General features: G+C 43.8%; 3 protein-coding genes across 4 annotated transcripts; 1 reads left to right on the top strand and 2 right to left on the bottom strand.

The window, feature by feature from the left end:
- Positions 1 to 656: 656 nt before the first annotated feature.
- Positions 657 to 4,210, top strand: LOC311490526 (inactive tyrosine-protein kinase PEAK1). Of its 2 annotated transcripts, XM_084548059.1 has the most exons (4): positions 657 to 825; positions 1,064 to 1,197; positions 1,593 to 2,152; positions 2,462 to 4,210. In XM_084548059.1, exons 1-4 carry the CDS (start codon positions 761 to 763, stop codon positions 3,515 to 3,517), a joined length of 1,815 nt encoding a protein of 604 aa, XP_084404185.1. In that variant the 5' UTR covers positions 657 to 760; the 3' UTR covers positions 3,518 to 4,210. The 2 variants fall into 2 exon arrangements, with proteins under 2 accessions (XP_084404185.1, XP_084404184.1); XM_084548058.1 differs by lacking the exon at positions 657 to 825 and having other exon boundaries at positions 943 to 1,197.
- A 304-nt stretch (positions 4,211 to 4,514) lies between these two features.
- On the bottom strand, positions 4,515 to 10,332 carry oaz1a (ornithine decarboxylase antizyme 1a). Its single transcript, XM_084548392.1, is given in 6 exon segments — positions 4,515 to 5,118; positions 5,388 to 5,473; positions 5,755 to 5,930; positions 6,044 to 6,130; positions 6,132 to 6,198; positions 10,138 to 10,332. Coding segments are annotated over 6 exon segments (666 nt in total). The 5' UTR covers positions 10,257 to 10,332; the 3' UTR covers positions 4,515 to 4,987.
- A 2,474-nt stretch (positions 10,333 to 12,806) lies between these two features.
- amh (anti-Mullerian hormone) lies at positions 12,807 to 17,334 on the bottom strand. Its single transcript, XM_084547789.1, has 7 exons — positions 17,208 to 17,334; positions 16,833 to 17,084; positions 16,584 to 16,753; positions 16,309 to 16,420; positions 16,136 to 16,235; positions 15,625 to 16,052; positions 12,807 to 14,402 (listed from the first exon to the last, which is right to left on the bottom strand). Exons 1-7 carry the CDS (start codon positions 17,326 to 17,328, stop codon positions 13,996 to 13,998), a joined length of 1,590 nt encoding a protein of 529 aa, XP_084403915.1. The 5' UTR covers positions 17,329 to 17,334; the 3' UTR covers positions 12,807 to 13,995.
- Positions 17,335 to 19,851: the final 2,517 nt, after the last annotated feature.

Here is a 19,851-nt window from a genome sequence, read left to right as displayed (position 1 = left end):
TGCAGGGGATCAATAAAGCTGCAACTTCATCCTTTTTTTGGTATCTCCAAAATATTAAAAACTCTAATAGAGTCCAGTCTCATTACAGACATTTAGTAGAAAAAGGTTTGTGGAAGTGCTTGGCAGTCGTTCCCCGATGGTCACAGCTCAACTTCAGTAAACAGTTACTGGGTCTTACACCTGCCTTTATCAGCTTCAGTATTTCTGCCTTTCCTTTAAAGCTGGTAAACGCAACAGCTCCCACATGCAAGCCCCGGGCCTTCTAGAAGGCATTACATGTATAAAGGCTAACACTGCATCACCCAAAACTACATGCTGAGGCTACACATAGCGAATGTGGATCGACTGCAGCTGTGGGAAAGAAAGACAGAAAGAAAGAAAAAGAAAGAAAAAGAGAGAGCAAACTGATGGGGCTCTGCTGTAACTGCTCTTCCCCATTCTGTCACGTTGAGGTTAGCTCAGAGAGCAGTTGTGCCCTCAGAACAGACACAACTTTTCCGGTGCCAACCTCAAGCTCAGGCTTAAAAAAAAACAATTAGAGCAGCAGATAAACGGAGAGCAGCGTAGAGAAGAAGAAGCTCACGGTAAAATATGCATCTACACAGATAAGACGGAGGGGAGTAACGCTGACAGAGGGGAAGTGTTTAAGAGTTAGCATCCTGAGCTTCATATGCACGGAACTCGTTGACAGGAGTGAAGTGTGAGAGAGAGAGAGGAGGTGGAGGAGCAGGTTACGCGTCGTAACTTTGCAGATTCCCTGATGGCGTCTGGTCCTAGCATCACGGCAGAGGAACAACCTCCAGCACTGCCTGTCAAACAGCACAGGTAAGTAAATATCTGGTCTGTCTCTTATAGATCTTTTAAGATTGCTTTACAGTTTCTAAAAATAAATATTGCACAGCTTGTCCATCAAGTGTTCTGCAGTGCATGTAGAAGGGATATGGGAAATGCACCAGGCTTTTGTAAACTTTCTGCAGACACAAACTTTACAATACAGGCTAGCAGCAGGCAGCCAGTTCACTCTGCATATATTCATGAGTTGTAACTCTGTATATTCCTTCAGACGTTCCAGTGTGGATTCAGACTGTGTTCCGTTCAGCCCTGCCGGACTCCAGCATCCGAGCTATGCCTTCAATGAAGTCTTCAGTGAACCCACTGACTGTCATGCAGCACAGTGCCCCATACACCAGCGCTACGGTAAGCCCACAGCATGATGCAGCAAGTTTAGGCATCTGGAGCAGTTAAACAGAAGTTGCGTGCGTTAAATTCCCTTAAATCTCAACGGTTAATTCACTGAATCACCTGCTGACGTACACAGATGTGTTTGGGGGGGAAAAAACACAACATACTACAATGTGTGGTTCATTCTTCTCACTTCGCCTTTCAGTTCATGAGAACTAAAGAGAGGAAGTCACCCTCTGAAACTTTTACTTTCAGTAAAGTGCGTGTGGTGGTTAAAGAGCAATGCACAATGACTTGCAGGAGCTTTAAGTGTAACAAACTGCTTCTGGAAATGTGGCTAAACTGTGTTTGAACTGTTCTTACTCTTTGTTCAAGTCTGACCTACATCCCCCCCTAACTGTGTTTCTCAGATCCCGCCAGACACCAGATGAGGTTTTTCTCTGACGGCACCCCGCCACCGGTTCCAAAGAAGAGGTTAGCCCGCACCTTCTCCCTCCCTGGCACCACTGCACCTTCCTTCTCTCCTCTGTCTCCAATCTTTTCCCATCAAAGACACCCCCAGAACTTTGACAACCCCCTGTACATGATGGCCCCCATACCTGACGCCTGTTTGCATGAGGAGCCAGAAGAGACTAAGCCAGACAGAAGGAGCCCCGTCCCCTTACTGTCCTTCTCCCAGCTGTCCTTTGACACCCCAGACGAGCATCTGCCCTACCTCTTCAGCAGCTTCGTCGACCAGAGGGTTGTTTCTCAGGGGATTCAGCATCGCCACCTACTCTTCCTTAGAACTATGGCTCAGAGTGTGGAGTCCAGGAGCCTGCTGCAGGGGGAGGCCACAGAGAGGGACGTCAGCTCATACCAGCCTCAGGATTTCCTGCTGTGTGAGGGCAGCAAGCCAAAGCAGATTGGAGACATGATTTACTACAGTGCGCACAGCCTCAAGTTCCCCGGGAGGGTGCTAGGCTTAAGGGTAATGCGAAGTCTCTTTTATTCTCTCCAAAGGGTTCACAACAGGCTCTGTATGTTGTTCTGTATGTTTTGTAGCGTCCCACTAATGCCACTTGCAGCTTCTTTCCCCCTTTAAGCATGCTGAGAAAAGCACGTTTGCAGAAACCACTAATACAAAAACGATCTTTATCAACATCAGAAACTGTTACACTGAGTTGCTGTTCCACAAACACTTCCTTTAAACTGTCATCAGGTGTCACAGCTGCAACCAAATGTATCTTGTATATTGTGTTAAAAATAACGTGTTTTTATTTTTTTTATTTCTCTGCAGGTACACAAACAGGCTGATGAAACCTCCCCAGCTACTATCAAAAACCAACCACCTCACGTGAATGTGCAAGATATTATTGCCTATTTTCAACCCAGCAACATCCTGCAAAACAACACCAGCACGGCCTCTTCTGCCTCTCAGCCAGACTGCACCCCAGCTACACCACCAGGTGGAAGCAGCACCGAGTACGCCGCAGATCCTGAGAACGCCAGCGTGCCCGACGTGCAGTCTTTCCTCCTGAGGGGGCACGCCGTGAGCATCGAGAGAGACCTGCCGCACGCCACTCTAGAGGACTTTGTTCGGGAGAATCGCCCGCTGCAGGGCGCGGAGCGTTTGGACTATGACAGACAGGTGTGCAGTCTGTTGCTGCAGATATTGATGGGCTCACACCACCTGTACAAAAACAGTGCCTCTGCGGCTGAGCTCAGACCCCAGGAGATCCTTCTAGTGTGGTCCAGCAGGGAGACGGAAGCGGGCGAAGACAAGATGAAACAGGAGGCGCTGAGGGGTTCCAAGACCAGCAGACAGAAAGAAGAAATGGAGGGGATCCAGATGTTATGGAGGACCCAAAGTTCTCCTCATGTAGTGTTAGTGCCATCGTCTTCTGCTCGTTCTGCACCTCCAACCCTTGCGTCCATTAAATGTCAGATTGCTGCCTTAATTCAGTTCTGCCTTCACCCACAAGAGAGCTCACCATCTCTGGATTCAGTTCCATATGTATCCTCCTACCAAAGGGGCCTTCTTCATCTGTCCTCCCTGCTCCAAGGGGAGAGCGAGTCCCATATGACAGACGTGTCGGCCATGCTTCAGGTGCTCCTCTGGGGCCCACGTGTCCCTCTCTTCAACCCCAGGGGCTCCACAACCACGGCTGTACACAACTGGCTGACCATCAAGCGAGCCCTGCTGGTGATGAAGTTGGCAGAGAGGGGCCTGGTCCAGGATCAGTCTGCTCTGGACTGGGAGGACTGCATGTGCCTGCAATATCTGTCATTTACAGACTCTGAAACAGTCGTCAGTGTGACCGGTCCGCTGTGGCGCGCTCTGAGCACTAACTAAGATTTCTTGTTATCATCTGTTGTAAATGAAATCGCTCCTTTGATTACTCTCGCACAGTTATCAGTCAGCACAGTAAGTCGTTAACTGTCAGTCAGCATTGTAAGAATAAGAAAAACCTTTATTTGTCCCACAATGGGGAAACAACGGTCCAAAGTAGCAGCTATGAAACAAAATCAATTTCTATCCATTCTTCTTTAACAGTTGTCCAAATACTGCTCTTCAAAATGCAGAACCGGTCTAATCGAATGCTTACCTGGTCAATAAAACCCCTAAAAAAGATGTTCTCAATCAGCTTCTTGCTTTTTTCTTTCTGTAGGTATTAACAGGTTGCATCATGAAAGAGGGGGAGACATTTTTAACCAACTGATCTTGTGACATTTGATTTTTTTTAACTGTGTCGTTTAATCACAAATTGAGTAATAATAGCTACAGAAGATTATATATATTATTATATTATTTAACACTCAAGTCTAGCACTGTCGCCTTTAGAGCAAGATGGTTATTGTTTTGATTCAGCAGCAGGCCTTTCTGAGTGGAGTTTGCGTGCTTCCCCTTACAGCCCAAAGACATGCTTGTTAAGTTAAATGGTGATTTCTAAATTGGCAACAGGCGCGCATGAAAGTGTAAACGGTCATTTGCCTGCATGTTAGCTCTGTGATGGACAGATGACCTGAATATTAATAAATCATGACCTACAAGAGCAAGTCAATGAAATCCCCGGAACTGTGTCACAAGTATTTTCACATTATAAGATCACACCCACAGCATAGCCGTATGCAGAGGTGTAAAACATTCTGCACGCAGCTATTTCTGCGTAGAAATGATTGCGACACTGAGAAATGCATGGAGGAGATTGTCTGAATGGACTCAGTGTCCTAATTCTTCATGTCAAGACTACAAAGACAGAATTATTGGGCATGATTGGCATGCATAATGAAGGTATGTTACAGGAAACCTAGATACGTTCAAATAACACATTGTCTGTAGACCACAGATGCCACTTTTTAAGGTGAGCACTTTTATTTAGTACAGTTACAACATGCATATTTCTATCAAGTGAATCAAAACTAATTAAAATCATGCACACATTAAAAAAAAAAAAAAAACATTATTAACAGGGGAATCAACTGATGATCACTATGAAAACATTTCTACTTTGAATTTATCATAAATATACTGTGGAAACGGTGAACAGGAAAGTCAACACTACACATCATTTAGAGTAATACAGTGGTGAGGATGCACAGCCCAGATGTTGCACGGGCGCTTGGTTTACATTCCTGGTACATTAACATCTTACCCTAGTGCAAATATCATCGAAACACAGCACATGGTAGGTAAAGGTAAAACGGAAGAGGAGCCTCAACTGTACTGAACTTTGATAATATACTGATTTCCAGAAATGATAAAAGACGTGTGGGTTTGGATAGAAATGAGAACAACAAACACTTGTAACTGCTCAGCGTCATATTAGTCGTCATCGGAGGAGTCTCGCTCGATGCTGTAAGCCATGAAGAAAGCGTCAGGGCGGGAGGGGACGAGGGGATGACCCGGTCTCACAATCTCAAAGCCCAGGAAACTGAATGTACGCAGTAGGGATGCTGAGGAGAGACGACACATGGAGAGACGGTAAGGAAAAATTTACTAATGATTTGGTAATATGAATATAGAAATGTTGCATAAAAATCTTAAAAGGCAGTGTAGAAAAAATTACAAGTTACATACATACATTACAGTTCGACAACTTCTTGAAAAAAGTGGAATTTTTCCTTTTTTTTTTAACGTACACTTCACAAATGCTTAACAACACATTGTTAAAGTTCAAAGTACCTATATTAACAATTTAAGAAACTCAGATGAACAGTCTCACCTCTATCATCACGGCTCTTATGAAAGCAGATGAATATGTGATCAGCTTGCAGCTGCTCTTCAGCAAATTCCAGCAGAAGAGCAAAACTGTAGAAAAACACAGCAGGTAAAACGTGTTAATGATTCACCACAAGGTTGTTAATAAGTAAAGAAAAATATGACAATGTCATAACGTTTCTACGAAAATGTATCACAACATAAATGCAGATCTCACATAAAGACTTGATGTCTATCAGGCTCAAACAATTATTACATTTACAGACGTTCTTTTGGTACAACAACCAATCTACTGGCTAGTAACACAAGAGTCCATGTTTACTGTCATTTCACAAAAGTATGTGATATATTTATTTGATATGATTGCTGACCTGTCTTTGCTGCCCTCGGGCAAAGCTCCAGGAGGGATTTCAACGTAAAGGTTCCCCCCTTTCAGCGCCGCTCTCCAGACACAGTGCTTGCCTTCAGAGCGGCGGGGCTCAAAGAGCAAGAAACGCACTCTGCCGTTGGCTGGAGGAGGCTCCTCAAGAACCAGCAACTGAGCATCCTGGGAGGACAGAGAGGAAAAGCGTGAGGAAAGAAACATGTTCAGTCTGGATGAAAAAACAAAACAAAAAAAAAACGCTTTGCTGGAAACTGCTGGAAAAAAATATTACTTACAGAATAGAATAGCTTAGCTGAAAGATTGCGATCCCGCTGATCATTCCCTCGCCCACCTGGGATCTTCAGGGGTGGGAGAGGGGCATCAGGAGCACCACAGAGGCCCCGGACACGGGTTACTGCAACAGCGGGAGCACCTCCTGGGACTGGAGATACTGGAAAGTGAAACAAACGCAGACGGAGCCATCGTGAGGCGAGTGTACTGACCAGAGGTTCTGCTACCAAACACAAACCAAAGACCCAATATAAACAACCGGGGCGGCACACATGACACTGCCGAGTGATTCATCTCTGAAATGACAGTAAAACATTTGCTAGAGCCGAGTGAGTCTCACAAGTCTAAGTAACAGGGTTCAATCAGTAACTGTGCCCAACCTTAGACATATACGTTTTTATGTGTTGTCTGATGATTTGACTTTAGAGAGGAAGCAGGAGTGATTTATGTTAAAATACTGCATCACAGATGACTCAGTGAAATGAACTACAATTTCCTAACTCGCGAGAGAAATACTGACTCTAAAGTCTATGTCCTCATTTCTATTTTCTGAAGAAAAAGTATTTGTTCATGCAGGAAGGCATTACATTTCACAATCAACATACACTATATTACCAAAAGTATTCGCTCACCTGCCTTTACTCATTCTATGAACTGAAGTGCCATCCCATTCCTAACTCATAGAATTCAATATGATGTCGGTCCACCTTTTGCAGCTATTACAGCTTCAACTCTTCTGGGAAGACTGTCCACAAGGTTGAGGAGAGTGTTTATAGGAATTTTTGACCATTCTTCCAAAAGCGCATTGGTGAGGTCACACACTGATGTTGGTCAAGAAGGCCTGGCTCTCAGTCTCCGCTCTAATTCATCCCAAAGGTGTTCTATCGGGTTCAGGTCAGGACTCTGTGCAGGCCAGTCAAGTTCATCCACACCAGACTCTGTCATCCACGTCTTTATGGACCTTGCTTTGTGCACTGGTGCACAGTCATGTTGGAAGAGGAAGGGGCCCGCTCCAAACTGTTCCCACAAGGTTGGGAGCATGGAATTGTCCAAAATGTTTTGGTATCCTGAAGCATTCAATGTTCCTTTCACTGGAACTAAGGGGCCAAGCCCAGCTCCTGAAAAACAACCCCATACCATAATTCCTCCTCCACCAAATTTCACAGTTGGCACAATGCAATCTGAAATGTACCGTTCTCCTGGCAACCTCCAAACCCAGACTCGTCCATCAGATTGCCAGATGGAAAAGCGTGATTCATCACTCCAGAGAACGCGTCTCCACTGCTCTAGAGGCCAGTGGCGGCGTGCTTTACACCATTGCATCCGACGCCTTGCATTGCACTTGGTGATGTGTGGCTTGGCTGCAGCTGCTCGGCCATGGAAACCCATTCCATGAAGCTCTCTGCGTACTGTACTTGGGCTAATCTGAAGGTCACATGAAGTTTGTAGCTCTGTAGCAATTGACTGTGCAGAAAGTCGGCGACCTCTTTGCACTATGCGCTTCAGCATCCGCTGACCCCTCTCCGTCACTTTACGTGGCCTACCACTTCGTCGCTGAGTTGCTGTTTTTCCCAAAACGCTTCCATTTTGTTATAATAGAGCTGACAGTTGACTGTGGAATATTTAGGAGCGAGGAAATTTCACGACTGGACTTGTTGCACAAGTGGCATCCTATGACAGTTCCACGCTGGAATTCACTGAGCTCCTGAGAGCGGCCCATTCTTTCACAAATGTCTTGTTTCACAGTCTGCATGCCTGAGTGCTTGAATTTATACACCTGGGGCCAGGCCAAGTGATTAGAACACCTGATTCTGATCATTTGAATGGGTGAGCGAATACTTTTGGTAATATAGTGTATTTGTGTGTCCTGGTTTCGCTGGGGTCACTTTAAGCTTGTTGCATTACTCTCAGAGGAAAGCTGCCAGAGGAACAGACTCCATTTGTTTAACCATTAGCCTGCTTTATCCCCTTCACTAACCGCGTCACTCCAGGTTACCACGCACAGACGAACACCAGCCCTCAGCCATTTTAACTCGGAGCTCTGTCAAAGTACTCTCAACGACTCCGCCTGGCTCGCCGAGGCCTGTGCGTGTGACTGCATACATTCACAGTGTTGAGAGCGGGCGCCGTTCGCACAGCTCCTTCTGGGAAGGAAACCCATTAAGCAGCAGCACCACAGCGAAAGGGAACGCTCTCCGACACACACACACACAGATGCTCTCTTGCGCAAATGCCACTGCTGTGCTATATGTGGAGCAGATGTGTGAAGGCCAAATGAGAAACGGTGTCATTCTCATCACCAGCCGTGTCAATATCCAAGCGTATCGCCTGGTTTTCGCAAAGGTCTCCGAGATCTAAACTAACTAACGCCGTTACTCGGAAAATCCAATTATCAGATTAGGAAAAACCAACGTCTTCTCCCTGTATTAGAGATCAGGGTTTTCATTCAGCTTCAGTAATTCTTTGAAAATGAACAATAGGCAGCAGCAAGGCGCATTCATGCCTTTAAAAACAGCTGCTCTGGTCACACGAGTACGCACACCCTTGTATCTAAATGGTCATGTGAAGCACAAAGGTATTTTAAAAGGGGGTAAAATGTTCACTTCATATGGACAACGTGCTGTTACACCAGCCTGATCTGTATCGGTTTAAGAAGGCACCTGCTGGCATCTTAAAACCCTAACGAAAAAAAACAAAACCAGAATGATATAATCCTCTGACATGTTTTCAACAACCTCCGTGTCATCTCGGTGTATCTAGACATTAAATCCCAAGAAAAATAACACAACTGAATCCACCATTTGAATGATTACCCTCTGTGTAGTGTATGTCATCAGTCAGTGGGCTCACAGTTCCCACACCACCCCCCTTTTGTAGCGCAGTGGAAATTTCCAACGTGTGCTTCACAACAACACTATAACGGCACGAATAACCGTCGACAGAAATCGTGTCAGGACACGACTGATATAACACCACCTCCAGGCTAATCGCTGCGCTGGGATTATATGAGCCATTATTTCAGGGAGTTTATGCCTACATAGGGCTAATTTCTAATCAATCAGCATTTTAACGGGAACTGAAGCCGTCTCAAATGCCCCCGCAGTGGTTAATATAAAACTAAGTTAGATTAAAGCACAACACAGCGGTTGTTTTTTTTTTTTTTTTTTTAACGTTGATTAACTATGTGACCGCATCACCCAGCCCAAAAACCAATTCAGCTTATGAAATCCTTTTCGATAAGTCACACGATGTCTTATCGGTAACACCTGAGCCCGAGGGCCAAACATGGGGTAAAAAAAAAACAAAAAAAAAACAACAAGCCAAATGAATCATCCAGCCATCATCTCTGCTACGCTTACGTTAGCAACAAGCTAACTTTACGTAACCTCATGTATATATTTTAGCACCTTTATATTCTCACAAGACTATAACTAACTTCTAATAATAAACCCAACGAAAAAATAAAACTGTTAAAAAGTCAACGATGAAAATATACGCGATATGAGCTAACGTTATAGCATTAGCCGTTAGGTAAAATTATTAGCTCTGATATTTTTGTGGAATTGAAATGACAAATTAATCCACCGTTATTAGGCCTTTCTATTTTATTTTTCTATTTTAATTTAAAAAAACATCTAAGTTAACATACGCTAGTTAGCACTTAGCTAGCTTGGCATTTAGCTAAGGTATTTATGCGGCGTCTAACCGTTTAGCAATACGTTAGCATTAGCTTACGTATTGCTAACGTATTAGCATTAGCTTAGCTACTTAGCTAGGTTATGAATATTAACAGCAGCGTTGACTGTGAGTTTTGTCTATTTGCTGGATAACGATGATCAAGAAACCTTTACAAATCGGGCACACTGTTAAAAAAGTCAGGCGACTTTGTAATTACGTGAAATCATTAATGAAACTTCAACTAATAAAATCGGGGCGGTTAAGGGGCGCTTTACAAACGGGGATAAACACTGCTGTTATGTAAACAAGAAACATGAAGAACTGCGCTAGCCACTCTGGGTAAATACACCGTACACCCTAGCTAGGCCGCGGCTACTAAACTTAGCTTAGCTTGCTAAATCCCCAGCTGACAACGACGTACCTTCCAATTTCAGGTTTATTACTGGACTGCTCAATAACAGGCATCTCGGATAAGTTTCTCTCTTTTTCTCTAACAAAACAATGACTATTCAAAATCGTCTGTAGGTTAGATTTAACCATCCGGCCAGCGTCCACACCAGCTGCTGCCTCTGTCCTCTCCTCTTCGCCTTATGTTGGGCTCAGAGCTGGCAGCTGCGGTGTTTGGCAGCAGGGGAGTGTCCCGTCCACCGTGACGCTCACTGTCAAACATGACGCACTTAATGAACCCTTTGATTGAACCATTTAAAGATTAAAGCCTGTGGATCCTGACCACGGTCAATAAAATTCTGTTTTTTCCTAATTTCCTTTTTATTTGCGGCTGAGTTTCCAAGATTAATTTGCTCCTTCCAATGTACTTTTTATTATTTAAGAATGATTTGTTTTGCCTTTTTGTCTATATTAAGACTAAAACTACACACCTTTCTTGAATAACCAGTACACAACATTGTTTCACTCTGTTTTATTTCTTCTAAAGTCAACATTTTCTTTTTTATTTCAGTTCATTTAAAGCACAGGTGTCAAATATACGGCCCGCGGGCCAAAAGCAGCCCGCCAGAGGGTGTAATCCGGCCCGCAGCATGAATTTGCAAAGTGCGAAAATTACATAGAAGGCTCCAATTTTTCAATGAAAATAGCTGCTATTCCCAATTTGTCCACTGTTTTAGAAAGAGATGTGGACTGAACACAACAATGGGACTTCACGGCTAAGCAGCAGACAGCAATGTGCCCAAATTGAAGTTATTTTAACATGTCATTTTTTGTAAACATCCTCCTAATTTACTTGTTTTTCTTTGCACTAAAACAAATGGGAAAAAAGTCTGGAGTTGCCGTGACTTATAGGTTGTTATTCTGAAATCAAATTGGGCTGTATGTGGCCCCCAAACTTCACAAGCCTATCCCAGCTGTCATGGGGCGAGAGGCGGGGTACACCCTGGACAGGTCGCCAGTCAATCGCAGGGCTTGTATACATATATATATATCGCAAATACACATTATTTCCCTGTGAGTTATTCTTGAAGGGAAGTAGGACTTAGACTAAGTGAACACGTCAGTCAGTCTATGTTACAGTACCAGAGTACTGTAGAGAATTTGATTTGTAACTCCCACGTCACTCGAATATGTGTGTCAAAAACTCTCCATGTGCCTGCAACAGCTATACTGTCAGTATGCTCTTAAGTCTCTCTGGTCCCCATTGCTCCGATGCCTTTCTAACTGACTAGTTACACTTATAACAGGTCTTTATTTAGTCTGTCTCCTCTTGAAAGTATAATTATCTTACCCACTCTAGCTTTTCTAGACTGGTGTAGGCTGATATTGGTCATTCTTGTCCACCTATAGGCTTACTGCTGGTGAACATCAACAGAATGGGGCACACTATGAAAGTCCTTTTCTTTTTTTTTCCACACCTCTCATCTGTGCCTGTCAATCAAGAAGCCAAGCAGCACGGTGCGTGTAACACTGTCTCTGGTGCTCATTGACCAGAAATCACTAACAACACAACTCTTTTGATTTGCACGTCTACAGTGACCCACAACCAAAGGAACAAATCAGGTTGGTTTATTTTTTTCTGTACATTGAACTCTGCAGTCATATTTGTCTCTTTCAAGAGCTGCGTGTGCCTATTTTAAGCCGTCTTGTTAACCAGTGTGTCTCAGTATAGTTTGAAAGACTGTGTGAACGGCAGTACAGTCGCGGGTACTAACTAAAACTTAACTCTTCGTTTTACAGCTTCATTTTGGATCCAATTTTACCTCACACCTCCACCTATAGCACTTTAGAAGCCAGAGTTGGACCATCTGAAAACATTATAAGTAAGACATACTGTACATTCGTCCCAAACAACCATCTGAGTGAACACATTTTGTGAAAACGACTGTGAATGCACGTGTCTTATTTGTGTGTCTTCGTTCGTAGTGTCTTATGAACGGATTCTGTCCATGGAAAATTTGAGTGATGTCCCAAATCCATGGAAGGGCGTCACTATGAACCGCTGTTTGGTGGTGGCGCTAGTTGTGCTGCTTGTGAGCTCAGGAGTTAATGAACTGCATGGTGAGTGCTGGGAATCATGTTCAGTCACTTTAAAAACAGCAGCAAGGAAGAATATATGTCAAATGATCTTATGATGACAGTTATTCAAACAGTTATTGTATTGTTTTATTACTTTAGCATCACAGCTAATACCTCTTTTTAAATCAATAGGCATTCACAGTCTTATATTATTTTGTTTTCTAGAGGCTGTGGATTCATTTGTTGAGGAAAGTGGAATCAGGTCTTTCATTGGAAGTCTGCAGGATGGTTCACTAACTCAGGTATTGTCTGTCTTTCGTAATACTTGCCGGCAGACACAGATAATTTGCCCTAGTGGATTCAACTGACCTCATTTGCTGCATCAGTGGCAGCACTGAGTTGACAGTGCACAGCTAAACCCTCTACTCATCACGCTCAGGGAGATTCAGAGAAAGCTATTAGCTGAAGCCATTACTGGGGTAGTGGAGCCAACATGAAGCCCAAAATGCTGCAGAGCACACAGTGGTGCAAGTGTTTTCTTTTCAGTGGTGCTGTTATCCATCTGGGGCTTGCTGAGCTTCTTGACTGATACCATTTCAGTCCTCTTGTAATAACACAGCATGTGCACCATGAGCCCTGGCATCAACTTTGAGCTTATATGGACACTTAAAATCAGGGGCAGTTGTTTGTGAATGAACTCGCAAACAACCAACAATAACAAACGCTTTTAAAGCTGGATTAAGTCCGTCTACCTTATCATCCTTGGCAAAATTCAAGTCAAGTTGTGCAATAATAACAACAGGTTCACTAATGTATGGAACGTATGAAAGAGTCTAATCCTGTAGACGTCAACATTGATGGGTTCATTCAACATGTTAGGAAGACGATCATAACTCTCTACAAGTGGCTTTATTCAATTGTAGCTTGCTGCATGTATAGTTAGTAAGTTCTGGATATGAATAAACCTATGCAATAATATACGATTGTCACTCCATTGAAGGGTTGATTTCTTTTTATGTGCAAAAAAGGAGATTGGGAAAATATGTAATTAAAGTAGACTTATTTATAGTGGTTCATTTTTTCCGTTACTGTGTGAATCAAACTGTGTTGTTTTCCGCTGTCTGCCTCCAGATTTCCATATGGGACAATGTCAATGTCATGTGGTGGTGGGGATCTGAAGAGGTCGGAGTGATAAGGAGAAGAAAAAAGCCGCTAGGCAGCAAAATCATCCTGAAACCCAAAGCTAAAGAATAATATATACGATACAGCAGCTGAAGTAAAGACGAATGGTCGACAAACAGATGTTACAACGACAAGTTTCTGAATAAAGAATGGGAAAAGTTTATTCTGTATTTAATCATCACTTGACAAAGTCTTCATTTTAGTAACAACCACTTTGAAATGCCACATACCAACACACTTTAAAATGTTGTCATCAGCAGTAACGATCAGCTTATCATTGGCAGCCTTTAGGTTAATATTCTCAGTGATAATGATTTGATCAAACCAAGGCTTTTATTCACAATGTCTCAGAAAGGTAGTTATATTGTATAGGTATTGTATTAATATCTGATTAAATATTTAAATACTGAGTTAGATAATAATATTTCTGTTTGACGAGCTACTTCTGTGAATGTATTTAGTCTCAAGAGACCTCAGTGAATTAACAGACATTCACTGCCAGTGTATAAATACTGCATGCACCAAATACATGATAATGAAGCAACAATTAAATGACACTTCCTTAATCTGTTATGGCCAAAAAAAATATTTAAAAATATGTCACGAATACACTGTAAGGAAGAACACGGCACTAGCGGCACCCACACTCCTTTGCTATCACATCTGGTTTAATAGAGAGGTAGGTTCCGTGCTCATTAAAATCCACAACCTCCAGGGCGTCGTAGGCCACGGGCACACAGCACGGCGCCCGCTCGTCCACGGTGTGGCTCTCGATGTGGAAGTTGAGCAGGACGGCGTGGTTGTTAGCGTTGGCCAGCGGGAAAGTGCAAGAGCCGTGGCAGTTGTAAATGTTGGCAGTGTGCGGACTCAGGAGGAGCTTTTCGAAGGACACGGTGAGGCTCCTGAGCCCACACACGCTGTTTCTCGCCGGGTTGTCGGGGCCCGCCCTGGTGGCCCTCAGTCCTCTCTGCACGTTGTACCTGTGGGATACGGTCTGCAAGGCCTTCAGCAGAAGAAATGCACGGTACTGTGTCTCCCCTGCTGGATGCAGAAGAGAAAACAAGAAGGATCAGTTGAATATTGGTTCTATCGCACGTGGTCTTTATAGCAAGATGTGCAATTTTACGTCAGGAGGAAAATGCAAATATGTCCACACTGCTTTTGTTGTAGTTCTCAACAAGGGATGCTACTTTCTTCTTTTTAAAGAAGAGGATATAATTTTGTTGAATTGGATTGCTAAGCATACTGGATAAATGTTAAAATTTGAATGAATTAACTAAAGGTATTGGATAAATGGGTGAGTCAGGTAGCTCAACATAATGATTGAGCAAATGCTAACTTAAACCATGCAACTTCAAATATCTGCAATTAAATAGCTAAATAACATCTCTGGACCAAGTGGAGTTAAACAGGCTCACCAAGAGTCACAATTTCCCCTATCAGCACATATTCTTAGGCACTTTTCTCGTCAGTAAACAACCAGAAACAGGCGCAGTTAATTTCCATTAACGGTTTGGTACTTACCTGTTGTTGTGGGGGGGGGGGACTGTTTTGTCCCCCTGGTGCAGGCCGGAAACCACCAGGGGGACAAAACAGTCCCCCCTTCAACGACAGGTAAATACCAGACTGTTAATGGAAATTAACTGCGCCTGTTTCTGGTTGTTTACACAACAAGCAAGTTTCAGAAGAAGTTTCCTATTTAAACCTCAAACGTCCCACCAGTCCCCTCGAACTGAAGAAGCTACTCAGATGAGTGGTCTTCTAAAAAAACTCTACAAGTTCAGTTGCCTTTGGCCTCTGGCCTGCAATAAATCATTTTTTTCCCCCAGGAATTTATTTCAGCATTTTCAGTCTCACTGCATGCAGTTGGATAGTCCTACAACCAATCAGCCATTTAGTTGTCAACAATTTGAATCCCTATTTCCATATTCTTTCCATATTGTGTATGAGTATGTTTTACTATCTTATCTGTCACTGCATGAGGCCCACTGGAACGATTTGATTGGCCCGACAGAGAGAGGTTCCAGACCAACTTTCCACCACAAAAAATGTGTGGGTGGGGGAAGTTTGCTTTGTCTTCCAGGCTGTAGGTTTATGCTGCAGTGTGACTGCATCCAAAATGATGGTGTTGAATAGATAATCTACAGAATAATACTGAACACTGTGAGGTCTGCTGAAATTTGCATCTCTTATTAGCCTCCTATTGGGGTGCATCTGACAAAAACTACTCTTTATGAGACTGTTTTCTTGCCCACATCACCTGCTACCTGGTCCTTCCTCTGCAACAAACTGAGCTCTTTGAGTCTCTCCAGCGTCTCCGTGGCTCTGTGAGGCAAATCCTCCTCCCTTATTATCTCCATTATCTGCCGTACATACTGCTCCAACCTCTGCCTGAGCTCCTCTAACAGTGCAGAGGACAGGGACAACTCTCCGTGATTAACCGGGTACACGGAGCCCCAGCCGGCGAACGAGAAGATGATCGGGGCCGAGGAGTTGATCATCCCCGCCAGAAACGTCTCGCTGGAGGACAGGCCGAGCGACAGGGGAGGCAGGGACTGTAAGGAGTCCAGCTGGAGCAGAGGGGACTCGGGCTGTTCCTGAGGCAGGGCGGCCCTCAGGAACCGCTTCAGCTCGCAGAGGAAGGGGGTTTGCGAGGAGGCCGGGGGTGAGCTTGAAAAGTCTATGTGTCTGTGAAAGAAAGCAAAAAATGTCACTGGGCCCCATTCTGAAAAATATTAAATTTCAACAGGGAACATGAAATCTAAGACAACCTTATATCAGTTCCTGTTTCTCCAGAGAAAAGCAGAAGCGGTATCATGCGCATGTCACTTCCTGATTTTCCGCCAATGAGGACGTCTTTTAGGTTTTGCCCTGCAAAAGGAAACGTGAGAAATGAGGGCGTAAAAATAAACAAGAAAATGAAAACAGCAGAGGCATATCTCACTCATGTCTGGGGATTTCGTTTCAGCAGAAATCCTCCACTTCTGGTCAGCATTGCCCTCTGATGATTTTCCAGTTAGTAGTAGGTACTGTGTTTCCCCTGAAAAGCACACAGACTAGAAAAGACAGTAACAGGGAAATTAAAGGTCTGCGTGCAACTGCATTTACTGTAGGTGGCAAAAATGTGCAAGAGTGAAACACCATTTGTATATCTAAACCATTTCCACTGCAGATTTAATAATGTTATTCATACAATAATCACTGCAGGTCTTTATTTACCTGAGAGTTAGGCTGCAGAGACTGACTAGTGAAAGCCACGTCCAGGTCTCCTCCTGACGGGGGGCTTTCAAACGCCAGGAGCAGCACGGGGTTGAGCTTGAACAAGGGAGACGGTGGGAGGTCAAATACTAACGTGAGCACTCCTTGCCCGTCTTCCTCTGTCGTAAGCACTAATGGAGAAAACAAGACATGCCATGAGATTAAATAATAATCAAACAAACGACTTTGCGTTCAGAAAGGAGCCGTCACCTGCAGCTGGAAGCAAAACTTCCGGTCCCTTTCTCTGGTTTCTTCTTATTTCCGTAGCGAGCTCTAGTAAAACTGAGCCTGATGAATTATCAGATGCGGGGCAGATTCCAAACAAAGCCAAAGTGCTGTTTGTGAGTTCCCCGCCGTCCCCCACTCCTTCACGCAGCGCTGTGAAAATGTCATCCACAAAGCACGGTGCATTTTGAGGGACTGTGGAAGCTGAGGAGGTCTTTGTTGATGGGAAGGTGTGCCCTGAATTGGAAAAACAAATACTTGAAGAACAAGCTGGAGGCAGGAACCGCATGCAAACATGCTCAAAATTAAAAATATTAAATATAATTAAATACAAAGGTACAAAACTGTGCAGAGTCTGACCTGTTAGTGTGGGGCCGTGGGCTGGGATCAGCTGCTCTCTGTGTGAGACCTGCTGAGCAACGCACAGCCTGGTCCAACAGAGCAGCAACGCTCCGCTGCACAACGCGACCACGTCCAACATGATCCACTGTCTGTCTGTGTGGTCCTTTTCTCAATCACTTGCTTTGAATGGGTCAAGCTCCAGAGGATGGGAGTTGCATCCTCCCACCTTCCCTCCTCGCTCACTGCAGGGCAGGTTGCCAAACCAGGAATATTTTCTGTCCTTGAACATTTTGTCAGTGGACTGGATGTTTTGAGAGGTTTTTGCTTCACAGAAAAGTGTTTAAACTCATCATTTAAATTCACTGTAGATGGAAAAACATGTTTTTTGAGTTGTTCCTAAGCCCTTTTAGAACATTGTATCGTCACAAGATAGTCAATGTTACTGACTGCTCCCGTCAGTGGTTTTAATGCTCTGGCTGATCTTGCAACCTTACTAACTTACTAAACCCGTTGTTTACTTAATGTTTTCCTCCACCCAGGGTACCAAACAGTTGCATGGTGAACAGTGGGTGGTGTGGCGGTCATGAACTTTACTTCATGTGAAGTTCATGGTTAAATTTCACCACACCACTCTTACATACGGCAGTTTGTTGAAATTCTTCTCATGCATCTTCACAGGCAGCACCAAAGAGAGGTCAGACATGCCTCAAACATCAGCACTGCTCACTAACCAAAGCTTACAGTAGGTTGGTAATAGAAACCTCAGCACTTAAGCTGTTCTTGTAAGCTTCTTAGTTGGCATGTGTGCAGGAATAAAGGAGTTTGAAAAAGATTTTCAGTGAACACAGATTAAGATTTAAAAAATAGTTTTTGACTTTGCACGTCATTATCAATAATGGGACAATATTTTGTGTATCACATGTATTTTTCTAGTTTTTACTTAGTATTATAATCCTAATATTCCAACCTCAATCACATGTATACATATTCCCACAACCCAGTAACAGTAAATACATCCTCCAACCCATTCCAAGGCCTCTGCCCCAAAACTCCCCTGTAGATATTATTAGAAATCATTCACCTGTTGCCTCAGATGAAGGTTTCTTAGGAGGGTTTTCATCCTCAGAGACAGGAATGATGTGCTTTTCACTCATTCAAAACCAAGGGAATGACAGGTGGAGGTGATGACACCTTCCTAATATTGTGTAGGTCTCCCTTGTGCCTCCAAAACAGTTGTGACTCATCAGAGAATGGACATGGTCCTTCTGAGGGTGTCCTGTGGTGTCTGGCAACAGGATGCTGTTAGTGGGGGCCTTTAGATCCTGTGGGTTGAGGAGAGGGGCCTCTGTGGATCATCCCACAGATACTTGATCAGTTTGGGATCTAGTGGGTTTGGAGGCCAGGTCAACACCTTGTGCTGTTTTTCATGTTTTTTTTTGTTTTAGTTGTTCCTAAACTGTTTTTGTGTGTGTGCCTGTGTCAGTCTGCATCCTGCTGGGGATGGCTGCTGCCTTCAAGGAGTGTCATTGCTATGGGGTGGGGGTGCCTGGTCTGGTCTAGGTGGGTGGTACATGTCTAAGTAACATCCACATGAATGCCAGGTCCAAACATTGCCCAGCAGAACACTGGATCGTCATAAGACTGTTAATGTCATTTACCTCTCCTGTCAGTGGTCATAATGTTATGCCTGATCAGTGTACAAGGTAGGTGGACAACAGGCACAGACTCCAGGAAGTTAGCGACTTCATCCAGTTTTGAAAATGTCTGGTACATTTTATATGGTTGAACAATCACAAAAAAAAAGAAGTTAATGTGCTAGGCTAACTGTTCCAGGTTGGTACGCTTAGAGGAGCTAATAGGATGCTGCCTTCATCATTAATGAACAGGTGTCAGAGGTGTGTCTGTCTAACGGATATAATTTTAAAGAAAGTATCACATTATTACCTTATTTAGTAAAAGGATTCAAAAAGATGACTCCACCGGGATTGTTATCATTCTCTTGAAGGACACTGTAATGGCTTAAGTTTATTAGGCCATTTGACCGCGTTAATTTGAGCCACATCAAAAATAATCACCTTGCAAAGAGTCTGTGTGAACTGTGTGAAGCAGTATCTGGGTGAAACCTCCACAAACAAGGTCACGATCTGCACTTAATTCAGAGGTTTATTCTGACAGACGTGCGCAGGTTCAAAACATCGAACCACATCTCGTTCTCAGAAAGAGATCAGCTGCAGACTTGTTTTGCAGACAGTCAAGGTCTCCGGGCCGTGTATTTGGAGAGATAAAGCCAAGGCTCATTCTTGCACGGCACAACTGTTGATGTTTATGTCTTGCAGGCCACAAATATTCTGTTGTCCATTTCTTGGGAATCGGCATCTTGTTGAATATATACTGCACATCCATCATCTCTGGACGTCCCTCTATATTTATTCTCATAAATAAAGTCGAGGTGGAACGCTTCAGTATGCAGACGTGCTGGGAGGGTTTCACCAAGATATTTAAAGAATTTTGGCACAAAAAGGGGTCGCACTTCTACGAATTGTAGCTGCGTTTTTGTGAAAGAGGACAAACGCAGCCGTTGTTTCTCAATGCTGCGGAGGCATTCTGCCGTTTTGAACGCGCAAATTTTGCGCAGAAACAGAGTACGATCCAACATAAACTG

Source organism: Chelon labrosus (genome assembly GCF_963514085.1).
Source record: "Chelon labrosus genome assembly, chromosome: 7".
Lineage (NCBI taxonomy): Eukaryota > Metazoa > Chordata > Actinopteri > Mugiliformes > Mugilidae > Chelon > Chelon labrosus.
The sequence above is the reverse complement of the archived record's forward strand: the minus strand, read 5'-3'. Positions and strand labels throughout refer to the sequence as shown.